The sequence below is a fragment of the Macrotis lagotis genome, chromosome 3, assembly GCF_037893015.1.
Source record: "Macrotis lagotis isolate mMagLag1 chromosome 3, bilby.v1.9.chrom.fasta, whole genome shotgun sequence".
Lineage (NCBI taxonomy): Eukaryota > Metazoa > Chordata > Mammalia > Peramelemorphia > Peramelidae > Macrotis > Macrotis lagotis.
This window is the reverse complement of record NC_133660.1, coordinates 13,601,261-13,615,623: the sequence shown is the minus strand read 5'-3', so window position 1 is coordinate 13,615,623 and position 14,363 is coordinate 13,601,261. Positions and strand designations below refer to the sequence as shown.

Below are 14,363 nucleotides of genomic sequence, written 5' to 3'. Positions count from 1 at the left end.
TTCTTGCTATGTCATTTGATTAAATGTCTTTGGTTAAGAATTGAATCTACTCTATTAACTGATTGATAAAGGGTATCACAGTAGTAGGGGTTTTTGAGTTATAGTGTTAGAAGAATAGACACTGAAAGGATACTGAAAGGATATTTTCCACCTTGAAAATAGTAGTAGCCTCCTTTCTGGGAACTCCACTTGCCATTGCCAGTGAAAATTTGAGAAATAAGTCCAGAAGGAATGTTGCACTGAAATAGATAACTGAACTTACTCACTTGCCCAATTCAGGACTCAGCTCTTGCAAATCTTCCAGTGAGGGTTTTTGATCCAAAAGTTTCTTATAGAGAGCCAGAGGAAAAGGAAGGGTGGCAACATTGAAACTGACTATGGAGAGACCACACAGTATTCCAAACAGAAAATAATTTTTCTCATTGAATTTAGGCTGAAAAGAGAAAAGAAAGGGAAAAAATTATGAACACTTAAAATTATAATACATTGATTATTGATAAAATTATTATATTTTTTCATTTAGGTTAAGAGTGTTTAAGATCAAGTTACAAATTACAATGAAAATGGGTTCCAGGCCTGTATTTATATTCAAACACAAAAACATTTTCAAACGTAGTAGAATGCTTCTAGTTGAAGTAAAACTGTTGATGGCAGTGTATAAGTGTTCATTCTACTTACAAAAATAAATTTTTGTTAAAATATATATCCAAACTAAAATATTCATAATTTATTATTTTCCCTTCAAATTTAGTGAATAGAAATGAGAAAAGAAGACTAGTTCAATCTTGGGTACATTAAGAGAACATTTGAGATAGAGCATTTGAGAATAGGAAGGTAATAATTCCCCTATATTCTACTCTTTGGGGATTTTATGTGAAGTACTGTAATCAGTTCTGGGTGCTACAAGTTAAGAAAGACATTAGCAAGTTGGAAAATGTCTAGAGGAGGTCAATCAGGATGGTGAAGGGCTGCAAGTTCATGTTTTGTGAAGATCACTGAAGAAATTGCACATTTGTCTACAGAAGACAAGACTTGAAGGTGGAGGAACATGAAAACTATTTTTAGGTATTTGAAAGGATATCTTGTGTAGGAGAGAGTAAACTGACTCCATTAGTTCTCTGAGGGCAGAACTAAGAGCAGTGGGGAGAAATTAAAGAGGCAAATTTAGGCTTGAAGTCAGAAAAAACTTCCTAATAACCAGAGCTAATAAAATAGAATGAGCTGCCAAAACAGTCAGTAGACTCTCTCTTCTTAGGGGTATTTAAGCAAAAACTAGAAAATCAGGTCATATAGATAGTAGTGGGGATTCTTTTCATATATGAGTTGTTCCCTTCTCAAAAACTGCAATTCTATGATTTCTTTTGAAAAACAAAATTGTAGGGGCAGCTAGGTGGCACAGTGGATAGAACACCAGCCTTGGAGTCAGGAGTACCTGAGTTCAAATCCGGCCTCAGACGCTTAATAATTACCTAACTGTGTGGTCTTGGGCAAGCCACTTAACCCCATTGCCTTGAAAAAGCTAAAAAAAAAATAATTGTGAAGTCATGTTATTATGGGAAAAGGATCAAATGAATATTTAAGTATATATACTAAGGATAAAAGAAAAACATATTTATATGTCTGTATAAATAGACATATACATACACAAATAAATTCTCTCATTAGGTCAGTCCAAAGGACAAAAAAAAATTCATTTGCACATCCTGGGGAACCTGTGACTTGTCAGGTCAGATTTATACCAAGGATCATTGTGGCCACAGAATAGGACTGTGTTTAGAACAAAAGCTATGAGTCAGAACAATTGATTTCAACATTTGCTTGGGGAACAGTGGAAGAAAAAAAGTAGGGCTAAAGGTACTCTAAGCAAATCTCCCTCAATTTCTGTGGCAATAGGACAAGATGAGAAATCTTTAGTTCTTCCCTGACCTTCGTCTTCCCACCCCCCCCACTGCCCTACACACACACACACACACACACACACACACACACACACACACACACACACACGATACAAACTAATAAGTAGCAATAGAACTGGCTTACAAGTTCAGACAGCTGAATATTAGTGTGAATTAATGTTAAATAATATGATTTAAGGGTCAATGCTTTCTCTCCTAAAACCCCAGAAACAAAGAAATTAAAACTTACATTGGCAGGAAACCACATCAAGTCAGATGTTTCTGAATACATAAACATTTCATAATCTGATTGGATCATCTCCTCAAACACACAATGGAAAAATTCTTTCCTGACCCCTCCAGACTCAGGATTAGTTTCCCCAATAAATGAGACCTAAGGATATAAAATAATTAGATATACCTTCAAGTACATAATTGACTTGGGTCTCTTACAATATTCTTAAGCATCCAATACATTATGTCTTCATGTCTACTCTTATGCAGATAAGAAGTCATTTAGCTTGAACAAGATAATAATGAGATAATTGAAGCAGAAAATTGGAAAAGTTCCTTCTTATAATATGTAGTTATTGTTTTTTTAATGACATTCCACCGTCACTTGTTCCATTTCTATATCAGCTATTAAATAATGATCTGGAAATAAGGCTACCAAACAAACCTCTTCATAACAAATATCATTATCCTGATCCATTTTCCCCAAATTAAAAGGATATTATAGAAGTATCCTGAATTTAAATTTTTCAATAGATTCTTTACTCGCAAATAGAAATCACCCTTATGTCTATATTTAAAAATAATTGAGGGGCGGCTAGGTGGCATAGTGGATAAAGCACCGGCCTTGGAGTCAGGAGTACCTGGGTTCAAATCCGGTCTCAGACACTTAATAATTACCTAGCTGTGTGGCCTTGGGCAAGCCACTTAACCCCATTTGCCTTGCAAAAAAAGCCTTAAAAAAACATAAAAATAATTGAGTGCCATGGGGTACTAATTGAATTATAGACATTGATTAATAATTTGGATTTCAGAGTTAATATATCATGGTTCAAATAAAATGTTAAATAAAAATGTATAAAAGATGGAGCTGTATAATCCAATAAAATATTTCCAAAATTATAAATCTGAATGGGCAAATGATTCCACAAAATAATATCTTTCAATGGAAAATTCTCATAGAATTTGGGGAATATCATCTGTACATGTTTTCTTGCTTGATAGAATATAAGCTCCTTGAGGGTAGGAACTATTTTTTTAATCCTTTAATCTTCATTGTCATGCAGGGAATTTATCATATCAATCTTTTATTCATTCAACCCATCAAGAGATATTTTTTTAATGGTTAGGCAATGTGCTAAGCTCTGGGGAGATACAAAGAAAGGTAAAAATATGGTTTCCTCTTATTGGTAGAACATAATGGGAGAGACAACATACAACTACCTGTATAATGGTAAATTCTGGGAAGTAATCTAAGAAACTGGAAAGTAATTTTAGAGGCATGGGGCTTGACAAAATGTTTCTAGAAAAAGGTTGAATTTTAGCTGAATCTTGAAGAAAATTAAGAGGCAATGTAAAGAGGGACCTTTCTGCATTCTGAATCCTTCACCTCTCTATCAGAAGGGATAGCATTTATCCTCATTAGCTCTTTGGAATCCCGGTTGATTATTACACTAGTAAGAACTCAGCACAATAGTATTCCATCATTTAGATACCATAATTGTTCATCCATCCCCCAGTTTATGGGTACCCCTCAGATTCCCATTCTTTGGCACAGCAAAAAAGTTATGGAAGAAGAATCAAGAGAAAACTGTCATGTTTTCTAAATCTAAAGAAAAAGCTAAGTAGGAGAATGTAATAGTGTTAAAAGCAGAAAGGAGTTCTTGTAGCATGAGGTTTGAAAAAGGGCATTCAGTTTCAGATGATCATCATCAGATGATCATCAATGATCATCAAGATCATTCAGTTGAATGATGATCCCGGAAGTCAGATTTTAGAGAATTTAGAAGTAAGAGAGTAGGAAATTAGAGGCCCCTAGTACAGATGACTTTCTGAGAGATTTTAGTAGAGAAGGGGGGAAGAGATCTACAATGATATCAGTAATGGTTAGACTAGCTGCGGGTTTTAAGGACTGGTGTGTTTATAGGCAGCACAGACCTTTGTAGAGATTGGTGAGAGCCCTAGGGAAAAACTAGAAGATTAGGAAGAAAGGAAAGACTGAAGTAATATTAGAGAGATAATGGGAATTATAGTAGAGAATATGTTTAATCAGTGCTTGCTGATTGATAGATAGATATCATCATGATTGTTCTTAGTTGACTTTCAGTTGACCTTGTAATAACAAGAGCACAAGGTGGTAAGGACTCCATCTCTAAGGAAACTAGGGTCAAACTGTTTGAGGACTTCATAGACAATAATCACACCTACAGTTATATTCAGACTAAGCAGAGAAGCCTCCGGTTCAGAATATAGAATTTAAACTATATGTTCCAGAAAACAAGCTTGGAGGTCTAAGTGCCTTGGAACAAAAGGAATCCTCTCAATCTTACTCAATCCTGATCTATAATTCTGGCAATAATTTGCTTAAGGAATTGTTCAGGGCTATGCTATATCCAAGCAGATAATGAAGTAAAGGAATAAAATTGGACTTTGCTCACAGGTTAGAAATGGAGCAAATTGTCTTTTCCTTTTGTTCTTATTAGGGTATTTTAAATAGTGAAAGTTGTTTCCTGAAACTGCAAGCAACTGAAGTAACAGGAAAACCTCAAGATTGAGAATCTATAAGGGAAAGAATAGTGGGTAGAAATGGTTTCTGAGAATGTCAAGATAAACCATGCTATCTGCTATTTTCCACCAGCTAAAAACCCAGTGAGAAGGTATACTTTACCTTCAATTCTTTCTTAAGGTCATTGTCCACCACTTGACTTAATTGATACAGGGTATCCTCAACCAGGAGACTCCTTCTCACATTTAGATAAAGGTGATGTAGTGTGGCTAATTCACTAGTTTGGTTTAACACTTCATTTGCCAGATGATGAAGATTAGTTAAAGATAAAGCAATCTAGAGGGGAAAACAGAAATTTCCTTTCATTTTTCCCCCAAATTACAACTCCCAGGGAGGGATTCAGTGTTGGAATGAATTGATTTAATTGATTAACTAGTCATTTAGCTTCCCTAAGTCTCAGTCTTCTCAACTCAAAATTAAGTGTTAAACAAGTTGGGCTCAAAAATCCCTTTCATCTCTAAATCTTTGATTTTGTATTTTATATTTATTAGGGTCATGACTACTCTGTTCCCAAACATGTAAAAGAAATTAAGCTGAAATATATTATTCTCTATTCATTGTTGAGTAATAAAATAGCACAGAGGAGAATTGATATACAGTCAAGTAAAAATTTGAGAGCATTTTACCTTGGTGGTTATCTAAGGGTTACATTAGGCCACTTGGTAAGTGCCAGCTAATTATTTCTAGTGATTTTCAAATGTCCTAAAATTCTAAAAAATTCTAAGTCCTCTTTATGAAAATTTGGTTGTAAGTTCAATTTGTAAGTGACTCACCCCCCCCCAAAAAATCCTTCTATTTCTATACTGCTGATTTTGCTTCCTTAAATTGTAAGAAAATTACCAGGAGTTAATCATTTTCTGTTAAAATAGGCTTTTCTAAACTTCATACCACTATAGATATAATTCAACTTGAAGGTAACGTGAGAGGAATATCCTAAGGCCCTGCTCCGTGCAAGGCTAGGTCAATTTTTTCTTCAAAAACATTGATACCATTCTAAAGCTTATTTGTACTTCCTACCATGAAAGCTGCCTGAATAGGAGATAGGTTGCCCAGCTTCCCCATTCTTCCTCTAGAAAAATCCTCAGGTTCACATTAAATTAAATAATGATCAAGAAACCCAATGAGAAACCATAGTAAGTTTATCATCCACCCCAGAAATATAAAAAGGGTTAGCCAGAACCCCATGAAAAGCTGGAAAGATGACCCTTTTAGCAAAGCAAATACCAGTATGACTACAGAGGGGAGACATATAGCTTATAAGGGTCTATGTCCTGAGATAGCAAGAGCAGATGGCTCCCCTGAGAAAGTCCCAGAGCGGAGACCTTGGAAGCCTTAGGGAGCAGGATGGCAGAAGTACCAATGTGGTACCATAGTGATCAGGATGCTCCAGGTCAAAGGGCTCTAGAGGAAACTCACAAGACCCTTAAAGAATCAACTCTCAAACGTACTTATAATCGGAGAGACATACCTGTCACACTTTTTAAAAAAACCAACTTGATGTTATTTTCAGTTCAAATCTGTCATTCCTGAGCAATGCATTCTTTTTCAGCCATATGCAATAATATGAGTTGTTTATATGAATATTCCAATTTCTGCTATTATCTCTTGAGTAATAATTAATCTAGCTTATCTTCTTAACACATAAATATGTAAAATAAGATTCATTCTTTGAATACTCCATAGTTATCTATCCAACTTAGAACTGGTATGAACAGCAGACATTTTGGTGATGATAGTGAAGAAAGTGGGCATACATACCTCTCTACTATAAAGAGAATTTTCCTCCAGTATTCTAATTTTGGAAGGCAGATTAAAGACAAAAGGAAAGTCAGCAAATATTACAGGACTGTAGGGATCATCTGAAAACTTCTATAATTAAAGAGAAATGATAGTATTCACGAGCATTGGAAAAACCAGAGAAGCCCCACTATTATTATCCTACCTTAAGTCTCTCCCCACCCCTAAGTCTTTTTGGGCTATCTTCTAAGCTTGGCATTCTTAACCCAAGTCCTGGAAATTTATTTTGTACTATACTCAGATAACTGGTTTTCTTTGTAATCTCATGTAATGTGTTTTATGCATTTAAAATTAACTATAAAAGACATATGAAGAAAGATACTATATGCATACAAAGAAAGAATTGATAATTGATAAATAAAAGTATGCATAGAAATAATATACATATTTGTGTTTATATACACACATATATATACACATACTCACAGATGAGTGTATATACAAGTGTGAATACACTCACACTCATGATAACTTTAAAATATATTTTTATATATTTAAAAGAAATATCAGGTTATTCATAATAGATTTGCAGTTCAGGTGCAATCATCTTTTTTAATCATATCATAGAAATTCTTGTCTTATCTCAAAAATTAAAAAATGAATAAATAAAATAAAATAAAAATGCAATAAAAACATTCCCCAAAGTCCATACATTTCACTGAAAGTTAAGAGTTTTATGGAAGAAAAATGGTTAAGAATGTCTTTTTGAGTTACTTCCAAAACCTAAAAGTGCTTGTTAGAAAACGGTATATAAAAGGATCACAAAATGAGTCCTTTCAATGTAAATTTTTATTTATCAATTCAATAATGAACCTCAAAAATGTTTAAACCTTGACTTATCAAAGCCAAGAATTTAATATCAGAATAAAATAATTGCAATTTTAAGAATCCAGATCTATAGACTAATGTAAACTATTGGTAATCAATTTCTTAGAAAACCTGACCTCTAAGTATGTGCTATGGAGCTAGACTAAAGGGTTTGTTATGCTGGACATGAAATACTCACAGGTCTCTTTTGGAAAACATAGAATACTTTTAGGTCTTCTGAGAAATCAAGATATGTGTAGAGTTCACTGATGTGGAATGCACTCTCAGGAACTTTATAGTTAGCCTTCTTGTTTACCTTAAATAGAACATATTTTCCCATGAGCATTCTTTCATATCAATAAATGGTATAATGTAATCAGTCAGCTATCCCTTACATCAAAGATTTAAAGAGGCGAAGAAATCTCATTCAGCAAAATTGACCAACACATGAACTTTCCCGCTAATTATCATTCAGCTTTATATAAGCATTTACATAAATGCTCATGTACACCTATTGAACCTGTAGTTTTCTATTTACTTAAACCTATTTCATTGGATCATAGAGGTAGACTGTAAGATAAATTAGAAGTCCTATAGTCCTCTCATCTCCCCTTTTTAACTTAGAAGTACAGAGCTTAAAAATATCTTATAGGGCACCCTTTATAATATTTATACTATATACAATATTTAGCATTATATATTTATTTATATTTATAAATAAATATAAATATTATAAGCCATTTAATGGTATAAAGAAGAAAACTGAGGTCCAAAGAATTTAACTAACTAGCCCAGTGTCACATAGGTAGTAAATGATAGAGGACCGATTTAAACCCACTTCTTACAATTCTAAATCAAATAAATGAGCATTTATTGAGAACTTGCAATGTGCCAAGCATTCTGCTGCACACTGGAAATAGAAAGGTAGAAAGAAATGCCTGCCCTCAAGAGTTCAAATAAAGGAGATCTCATGTTAATAGACAAGCAAATAAAATATATGGAGGGTAAATTGGAAGAAACTTTAGAGGGAAGGGACTAGCATTGACAGAAACCAGGAAAGGCTTCTTGCTAAAAATGACATAACGGCTGAGACTTAAGTCAGCCAGGAAAACTGGGAGGGAAAGAAACCTAGGAATCGAACTCAACAAAAGTTATGAAGCTGGGAGATAGAGAATTCTCCATCCTTTCTCAAGGAACTTAGCACTTGGCTTACACTCTTCCTATCAATTCCAACTCTGCCTTTATCCTTGGAGTTTTCAATAAATAACATTGCTGTTTCTTCAGTGTGGGAGAGTTGGGAGATTGCAAGAACTAGCAAGGAGGCTACTGCTGATGCATCACAGAGAATGTGAAGGTAAGGAAAGTTCAAGAAGCCCAAAAAGGTGGGAAGGAGACAGTTTGAGAAAGGTTTTAAAAGTCAGAGGATTTTATATTTCATCTTGGAAGTAGTGAGGAACCACTAGTACTCAGACACGTGTTTTGGGACAATCAATTTTTTCAAATAATATTTTTTCCAATTACATGTAAAGACATTTTTAACATTTTTTAATATAATGTTTTGAATTCCAAATTTTCTTCCTCTCTCCTTCCCTCCCCTCCACCCTGCCTAAAGTGGCAAGCAATTTTTATATCGGTTATATTTGTGAAATCATGTAAAATAAATCTCCATATTTGTGGGACAATCAGTTTTATAGCTGAGTGGAAAAATGGACTGGACTGGGGAGAGATTTGAGGCAGGGAGGCTAATGCTATAGTGTGAGTGTTTGATGATGAGAGCCTGCACCAGAGAGGAGGTCGAGTCACAGGAGAGAAGGAGGTATACATTAGAGATGTTTGAGAGATAGATAGTGTTTGGCAACAGACTGGATATAAAAGGGAATGAGAGAGACTGAGGACTAGAGAATGATACTGAAGGTTGTGAGCTTGTGTAACTGGGAGGATGATAATACCCTTGTTCTCTCTCTCTCTCTCTCTCTCTCTCTCTCTCTCTCTCTCTCTCTCTCTCTCTCTCTCTCTCTCTCTCTCTCTCTCTCTGCCTCCTGAGGGGTTGGAGGAAGGGGGAGGAATCAGGATCAAGTGACCTACCCAAGGTCATACATCTAGTAAATGTCTGAGCCTGCCACTCTCCATGCTTTCTCAAAGAGTTTAGCACTTGACTTCCCATATTTCTAATTCTGCCCTCATACTTGTTGACTTTGATAGCCATATTAATGTTTCTTCAAATTCTCTATTTTCTTCCTGAAATGGCTTGTTTCTGCTAAATGAGGATCTCTGCATTTAAATATATATAGATATAGATATAGATATAGATATATAATATAATATAATATACATATTAGCCTGCTCCTGTGGTCTGATCCAATAGAAAATCTAAGTCTGGAGATGTAAAACTTTGAGGGAAAAGAGAGGGTGAGGAATGGGGGAGGCAAAATCCTCCAACAAAGCTAAGAGACTATTTCCCTGCCCTGTCCTTGCCCTGCATGAAGTGTCCCACCTCTTTCAAGAAGAATATACCATATGATAGATTAGTCCCTGAAGGACTTCTGATTACAGTTGGGGGGCCCATGCTTCACCCCACTGACCTTCCTTGAGCAGAGATGTGAGTCCCTTTGCTTTGGACATATTAGCATAAGTACTTTTTACAGACCCTATCCCAAGGCCTTGAGTAAGGCAAGGGTCCTACATTCCACCTGATCTTAGACTATCACTGCCTCACTTAGCATCCCTAAGAAAGAGATCTGAAAGTTGGAAAATTGTTTTAAGTCTTTGTCAAGGAGCACTTATGATTCTTGTGTTTTAAATATTTTATTTTTATAATTTAGGAAATAAATGACTGTCCTATACTTGTTCTATACTATATATCAATTACCTTCCTAATGTATTTTCTAATGAGATCTTATACAATTAAAAAGAATCCTAAATTTTGAGCCATTTTCCCAGGGACTCTGGGATGGTAAATGTACCAAAAAGAATCTTACTTCACTTTTTGGTAGTCAGGCTTGCCAGTAGAGAGGACTTACCACTAAGAAGGACTTGGTATAAATCCAGAGAAAGGGGTGGCAAAAGTAGATAGTCCCTGTTCCCTAGAGCAAGATCAAACTGTTGTTACACTGAAAAGGATGGCCAGGGAGAATGCCTTAAGTCTCAGGCTTCAGGGAAACAATGAACATGAACTTGGACAACTTTGGGAGAAAGTAGAGGCTAAAAGATCCAGGTCCATGGGATCACAGAGTAGGACATGACAATGACTCAATGACAGCTGTCTTCTGTGAATGCAAAAATGGATGGAGCACGAGAAGGAAAGGTCTGGGTTTGAGGAAGGGAAATCTGTCAGCAACACAGTGAGATTTCAATGGAAGGTATGTACAGAACTGAATTGGTTCTTAGGAGGACTGAGATGATGGACATAAGAAAACTGGAAGTGGATCCAGAGGACAGTTTTTGCCTAGGCTGTTTACAATTCTGAAAAATAGGAATTTGGAAAGGAATAAAAGAGAGTTTGTTAACCAAAGAATATTGGATCTGTTCACCTTCTTTCCCTACTTTGTTCCACTCTTCTCACAGTTTCCCTTACCCTGTGAAGTTTTTTCAACATTTCAAGGAGAGCTTTCGTATTGGTAGGGTCCTGGTTACGGTCATACCCAAATTGCAATTGAAAGCAGATGATTTGTTTAAGCATCTGAATCAATGAGTTGAAAGAAGATTTCTTCAATGATGCCCAACATTTCTCTGAAGAATATAAAGGTCATTTTTATATATATTTATATACATACACAAATTTATATTATAAATATAAATATTTATATTATATATCTATTTATATTATATATCTATTTATATACACACACATATATATGCACATATGTTTGCATCTATTTACACATATACATGTATTATACAAAGGTACACATATAAATTCATGCATAAATATAGCATTTATTTTGCACTTTAAGATTAACTCAGTATTTTCTATTTTCTCCTTGATTCTTCAGAAATCTATTATTATTATTATTATTATTATTATTATTATCATCATCATCATCATCATCATCCTAATTTTACAGGGGAGAAAATTGAAGTTGTAATTTGTCCAGGCTCAGACAGCTACTAAATACCTAGTGGTAAGATTCAAATTCAGATCATCTTAACTGGCAGGCCAACACTTTGCTCACTACTCCAAGCCTATCATATCCCTGCCTCCTCTTCTTCTTTACAAGTCTAGTTCTCGGTCACTTGTTATTCTGTTCCTTCATAAACTCCTTTTCTCCATAAAAGCAAGTTTTCCTCAGAATTTTTCCATCTTTTATGAAAACAACTATAAACACTTTCACACCAATAAAATCACATCTAAATAACTGGGCAAATATCAATTGCTCATGAGTAGGCTGAATTAATATAATAAATTCTACATAATTCTACCTAAATTAATTCTACCACAATTCTACCTAAATTAAATTACTTATTTAGTGCCATTGCAATCAAACTTCCAAAAAAATACTTTAAGGAGCTAGAAAAAATAGTAACTTATTTCATATGGAGGAGCAAAAGGTCAAGAATATCAAGAGACTTAATGACAAAAACGCAAAAGAAGGCAGCCTAGCCATGCCACACTTAAAATTATATTATGAAGCATCAGTCACCAAAACTGTCTGGCATTGACTAAGAAACAGAGTGGTGGACCAGTGGGATAGACTAGGTGCAAAAGAGATAGCAGCAAATGACTATCATAATCTATAGTTTGGTAAACCCAAAGAGTCCAGTCTCTGGGATAATAACTCACTTTTTGATAAAAACTGCTGAGAAAACTGGAAGATAGTATGGTAGAAACTAGGGATAGACCAATATCTCATATCCTATAGCAAGATAAGGTTGAAATGGGGACAGGATTTAGACATAAAAGATAGTATTATAAGCAAATTAGAAGAACAAGGAATAGTTAACCTGTCAGATCTATGAAAAGGGGAGCAGTTTATGACCAAAGAAGAAATAGGGAATATTACAAAAAACAAACTGGATAAGTTTGATTAAATTAAAAAATTTTTGCACAAACAAAACCACTATAACCAAGATCAAAAGGAATGTAGTGAATTGGAAAACAATTTTTATAACTAGTGTTTCTGACAAAGGACTCATTTTTTTAAAGATTTTTTTGCAAGGTAATGGGGTTAAGTAGCTTGCCCAAGGCCACACAGCTGGGTAATTATTATTAAGTGTCTGAGGCCAGATTTGAACTCAGGTACTCCTGATTCCAGGGCTAGTGCTCCATCCACTGTGCCACCTAGCTGCCCCAAAGGACTCATTTTTGAAATATAGAGAGAACTGAGTCAAATTTATATAAAAAAGTCATTCCCCAATTGACAAATGGTCAATTACAAAAGCAATTCTTGGACAGAGAAATCAAAGTGATCCATAGTCATATGGAAAAAATTGCTCTAAATCACTACTGATTAGAGAAATGCAAATTAAAGCATCTCTGAGGTATCACCTCATATCTCTCAGCTTGGCCAATATTCCCAGAAAGGATAATGATCAATGTGGGAAGGGATGTGGTAAATCTGGGACACTAATGCATTGCTGGTGGAGCTATGAACTCATCCAGACTATCTGGAGAGCAATTTGGAATTATACCCAAAGGGCAATAAAAATGGGCATACACTTGGATCCAATAATACTACTACCAGTAGTACCCAGGTCTGTATCCTGAAGAGACCGTGAAAAGAAATCCCACATGTACAAAAATATTCAAAGTAGCTCTAATTGTAGTGGACAAAGAATTGGAAATTGAGATGATACCCATCAATTGGGGAATGGCTTAACAAATTGTGGTATATTTATGCGATGGAACACTATTGTTCTAAAAGAAATCATAAGGAACAGGATTTCAGAAAAACCTGGAAAAACTTGCATGAACTGATGCTGAGTGAGATGAGCAGGAAACAGAAGAAGATTATACACACTAACAATAACAACATGGGTGATTTCGGCATTACAATTATCAAAGACAATTTTAAGGGGCTTGTGATGGAGAATACCATCCATATCCAGAGAAGAAACTGTGGAGTTTAAATGAAGACCAAAGGTTATTATCCTCAACTTTTAAAAGTTGTCTTATGTATTATGTAATTTTGTTATCTCTAATGTTTTCTTTCTTGCTTTTGGATCTGATTATTCTCTCACAACATGTTCAATTTCCATCCATGCTTATCATGGTTGCAAATATAAAGTACATATCAGATTGCCTTCTGTTGTGGGGGGGGGTGGAGGGAGGGAGGAAAATTGTAAAACTCAAAACTCTGCAAAAAAATGATCGGTAGAAGCTACTATTTTGGGGTCTTTGTACTATTCAAAATTATTGTTGTTGCTGTTTTTCTTGATCCTACTCTTTTTTGCTCATCATTATTTCGTGCAAGTTATGCCATGTTGTTCCAAAATCAAATAGCTAAGATTATTGACTCAATAATAATGGCACCAATCACTCCCTTTGTTAGACAGACTCAGAAGGACATCATTGGTTTCTCTCTTCACAACTCACATTCATTCAATTGACAAGTCCTTTCAATGATTCATTCACAGTATCTTTTGCTTTGATCCTTTCTTTTTACCTTTACGGTGATTACAGATACTTTTCCTCTTGTCCCACTTCTGCTTTTACTGCATCTTCCTTATCCAAACCCTACACTTGTTTCATGAAGAATAAAATGCTGATCCCTTCCTGAAGCCATCCTTGATAGTCGATAACTTTGTTACCCACCCTCCCTCCCCAAACTACATTATTTAAATATCCTTTAGGCACGTATTCCAATCTAACTTTTGCTATAATCATTCCGCACTTCCTAAAGTGCCTGATATTTATTAGATGCTCAATAATGATTTCTTGAATTTAATTATTTGAATAGCCCACATATAAGATGATTTTCACTGACTAAATCCCAATAGAATTAAAAATAAAAATTTAATGTTCTAACAAAACTTTTTTGACAGCTACGTTCTCATATAAATCTTGTTTTAATTTATTATTTTAAAGATCAGTAAAACTAAAGTAATTGTATTCTTTATCATGAGTA

The 14,363-nt window shown here is 34.8% G+C and overlaps 1 protein-coding gene across 2 annotated transcripts in view; it reads right to left on the bottom strand.

The window, feature by feature from the left end:
* Positions 1-14,363, bottom strand: part of LOC141517291 (putative E3 ubiquitin-protein ligase HERC6) — a 65,760-nt gene that overhangs the window by 13,731 nt on the left and 37,666 nt on the right. The window contains exons 13-18 of one of the 2 annotated variants that reach the window (XM_074228137.1): positions 10,874-11,028; positions 7,499-7,615; positions 6,454-6,564; positions 4,798-4,971; positions 2,149-2,292; positions 267-433 (exon numbers count right to left, since the gene is read on the bottom strand). In XM_074228137.1, the coding sequence (XP_074084238.1) occupies positions 267-433; positions 2,149-2,292; positions 4,798-4,971; positions 6,454-6,564; positions 7,499-7,615; positions 10,874-11,028 (868 nt within the window). The remainder of the gene's footprint in view (positions 1-266; positions 434-2,148; positions 2,293-4,797; positions 4,972-6,453; positions 6,565-7,498; positions 7,616-10,873; positions 11,029-14,363) is intronic. The other variant, XM_074228138.1, reaches the window with a different exon arrangement.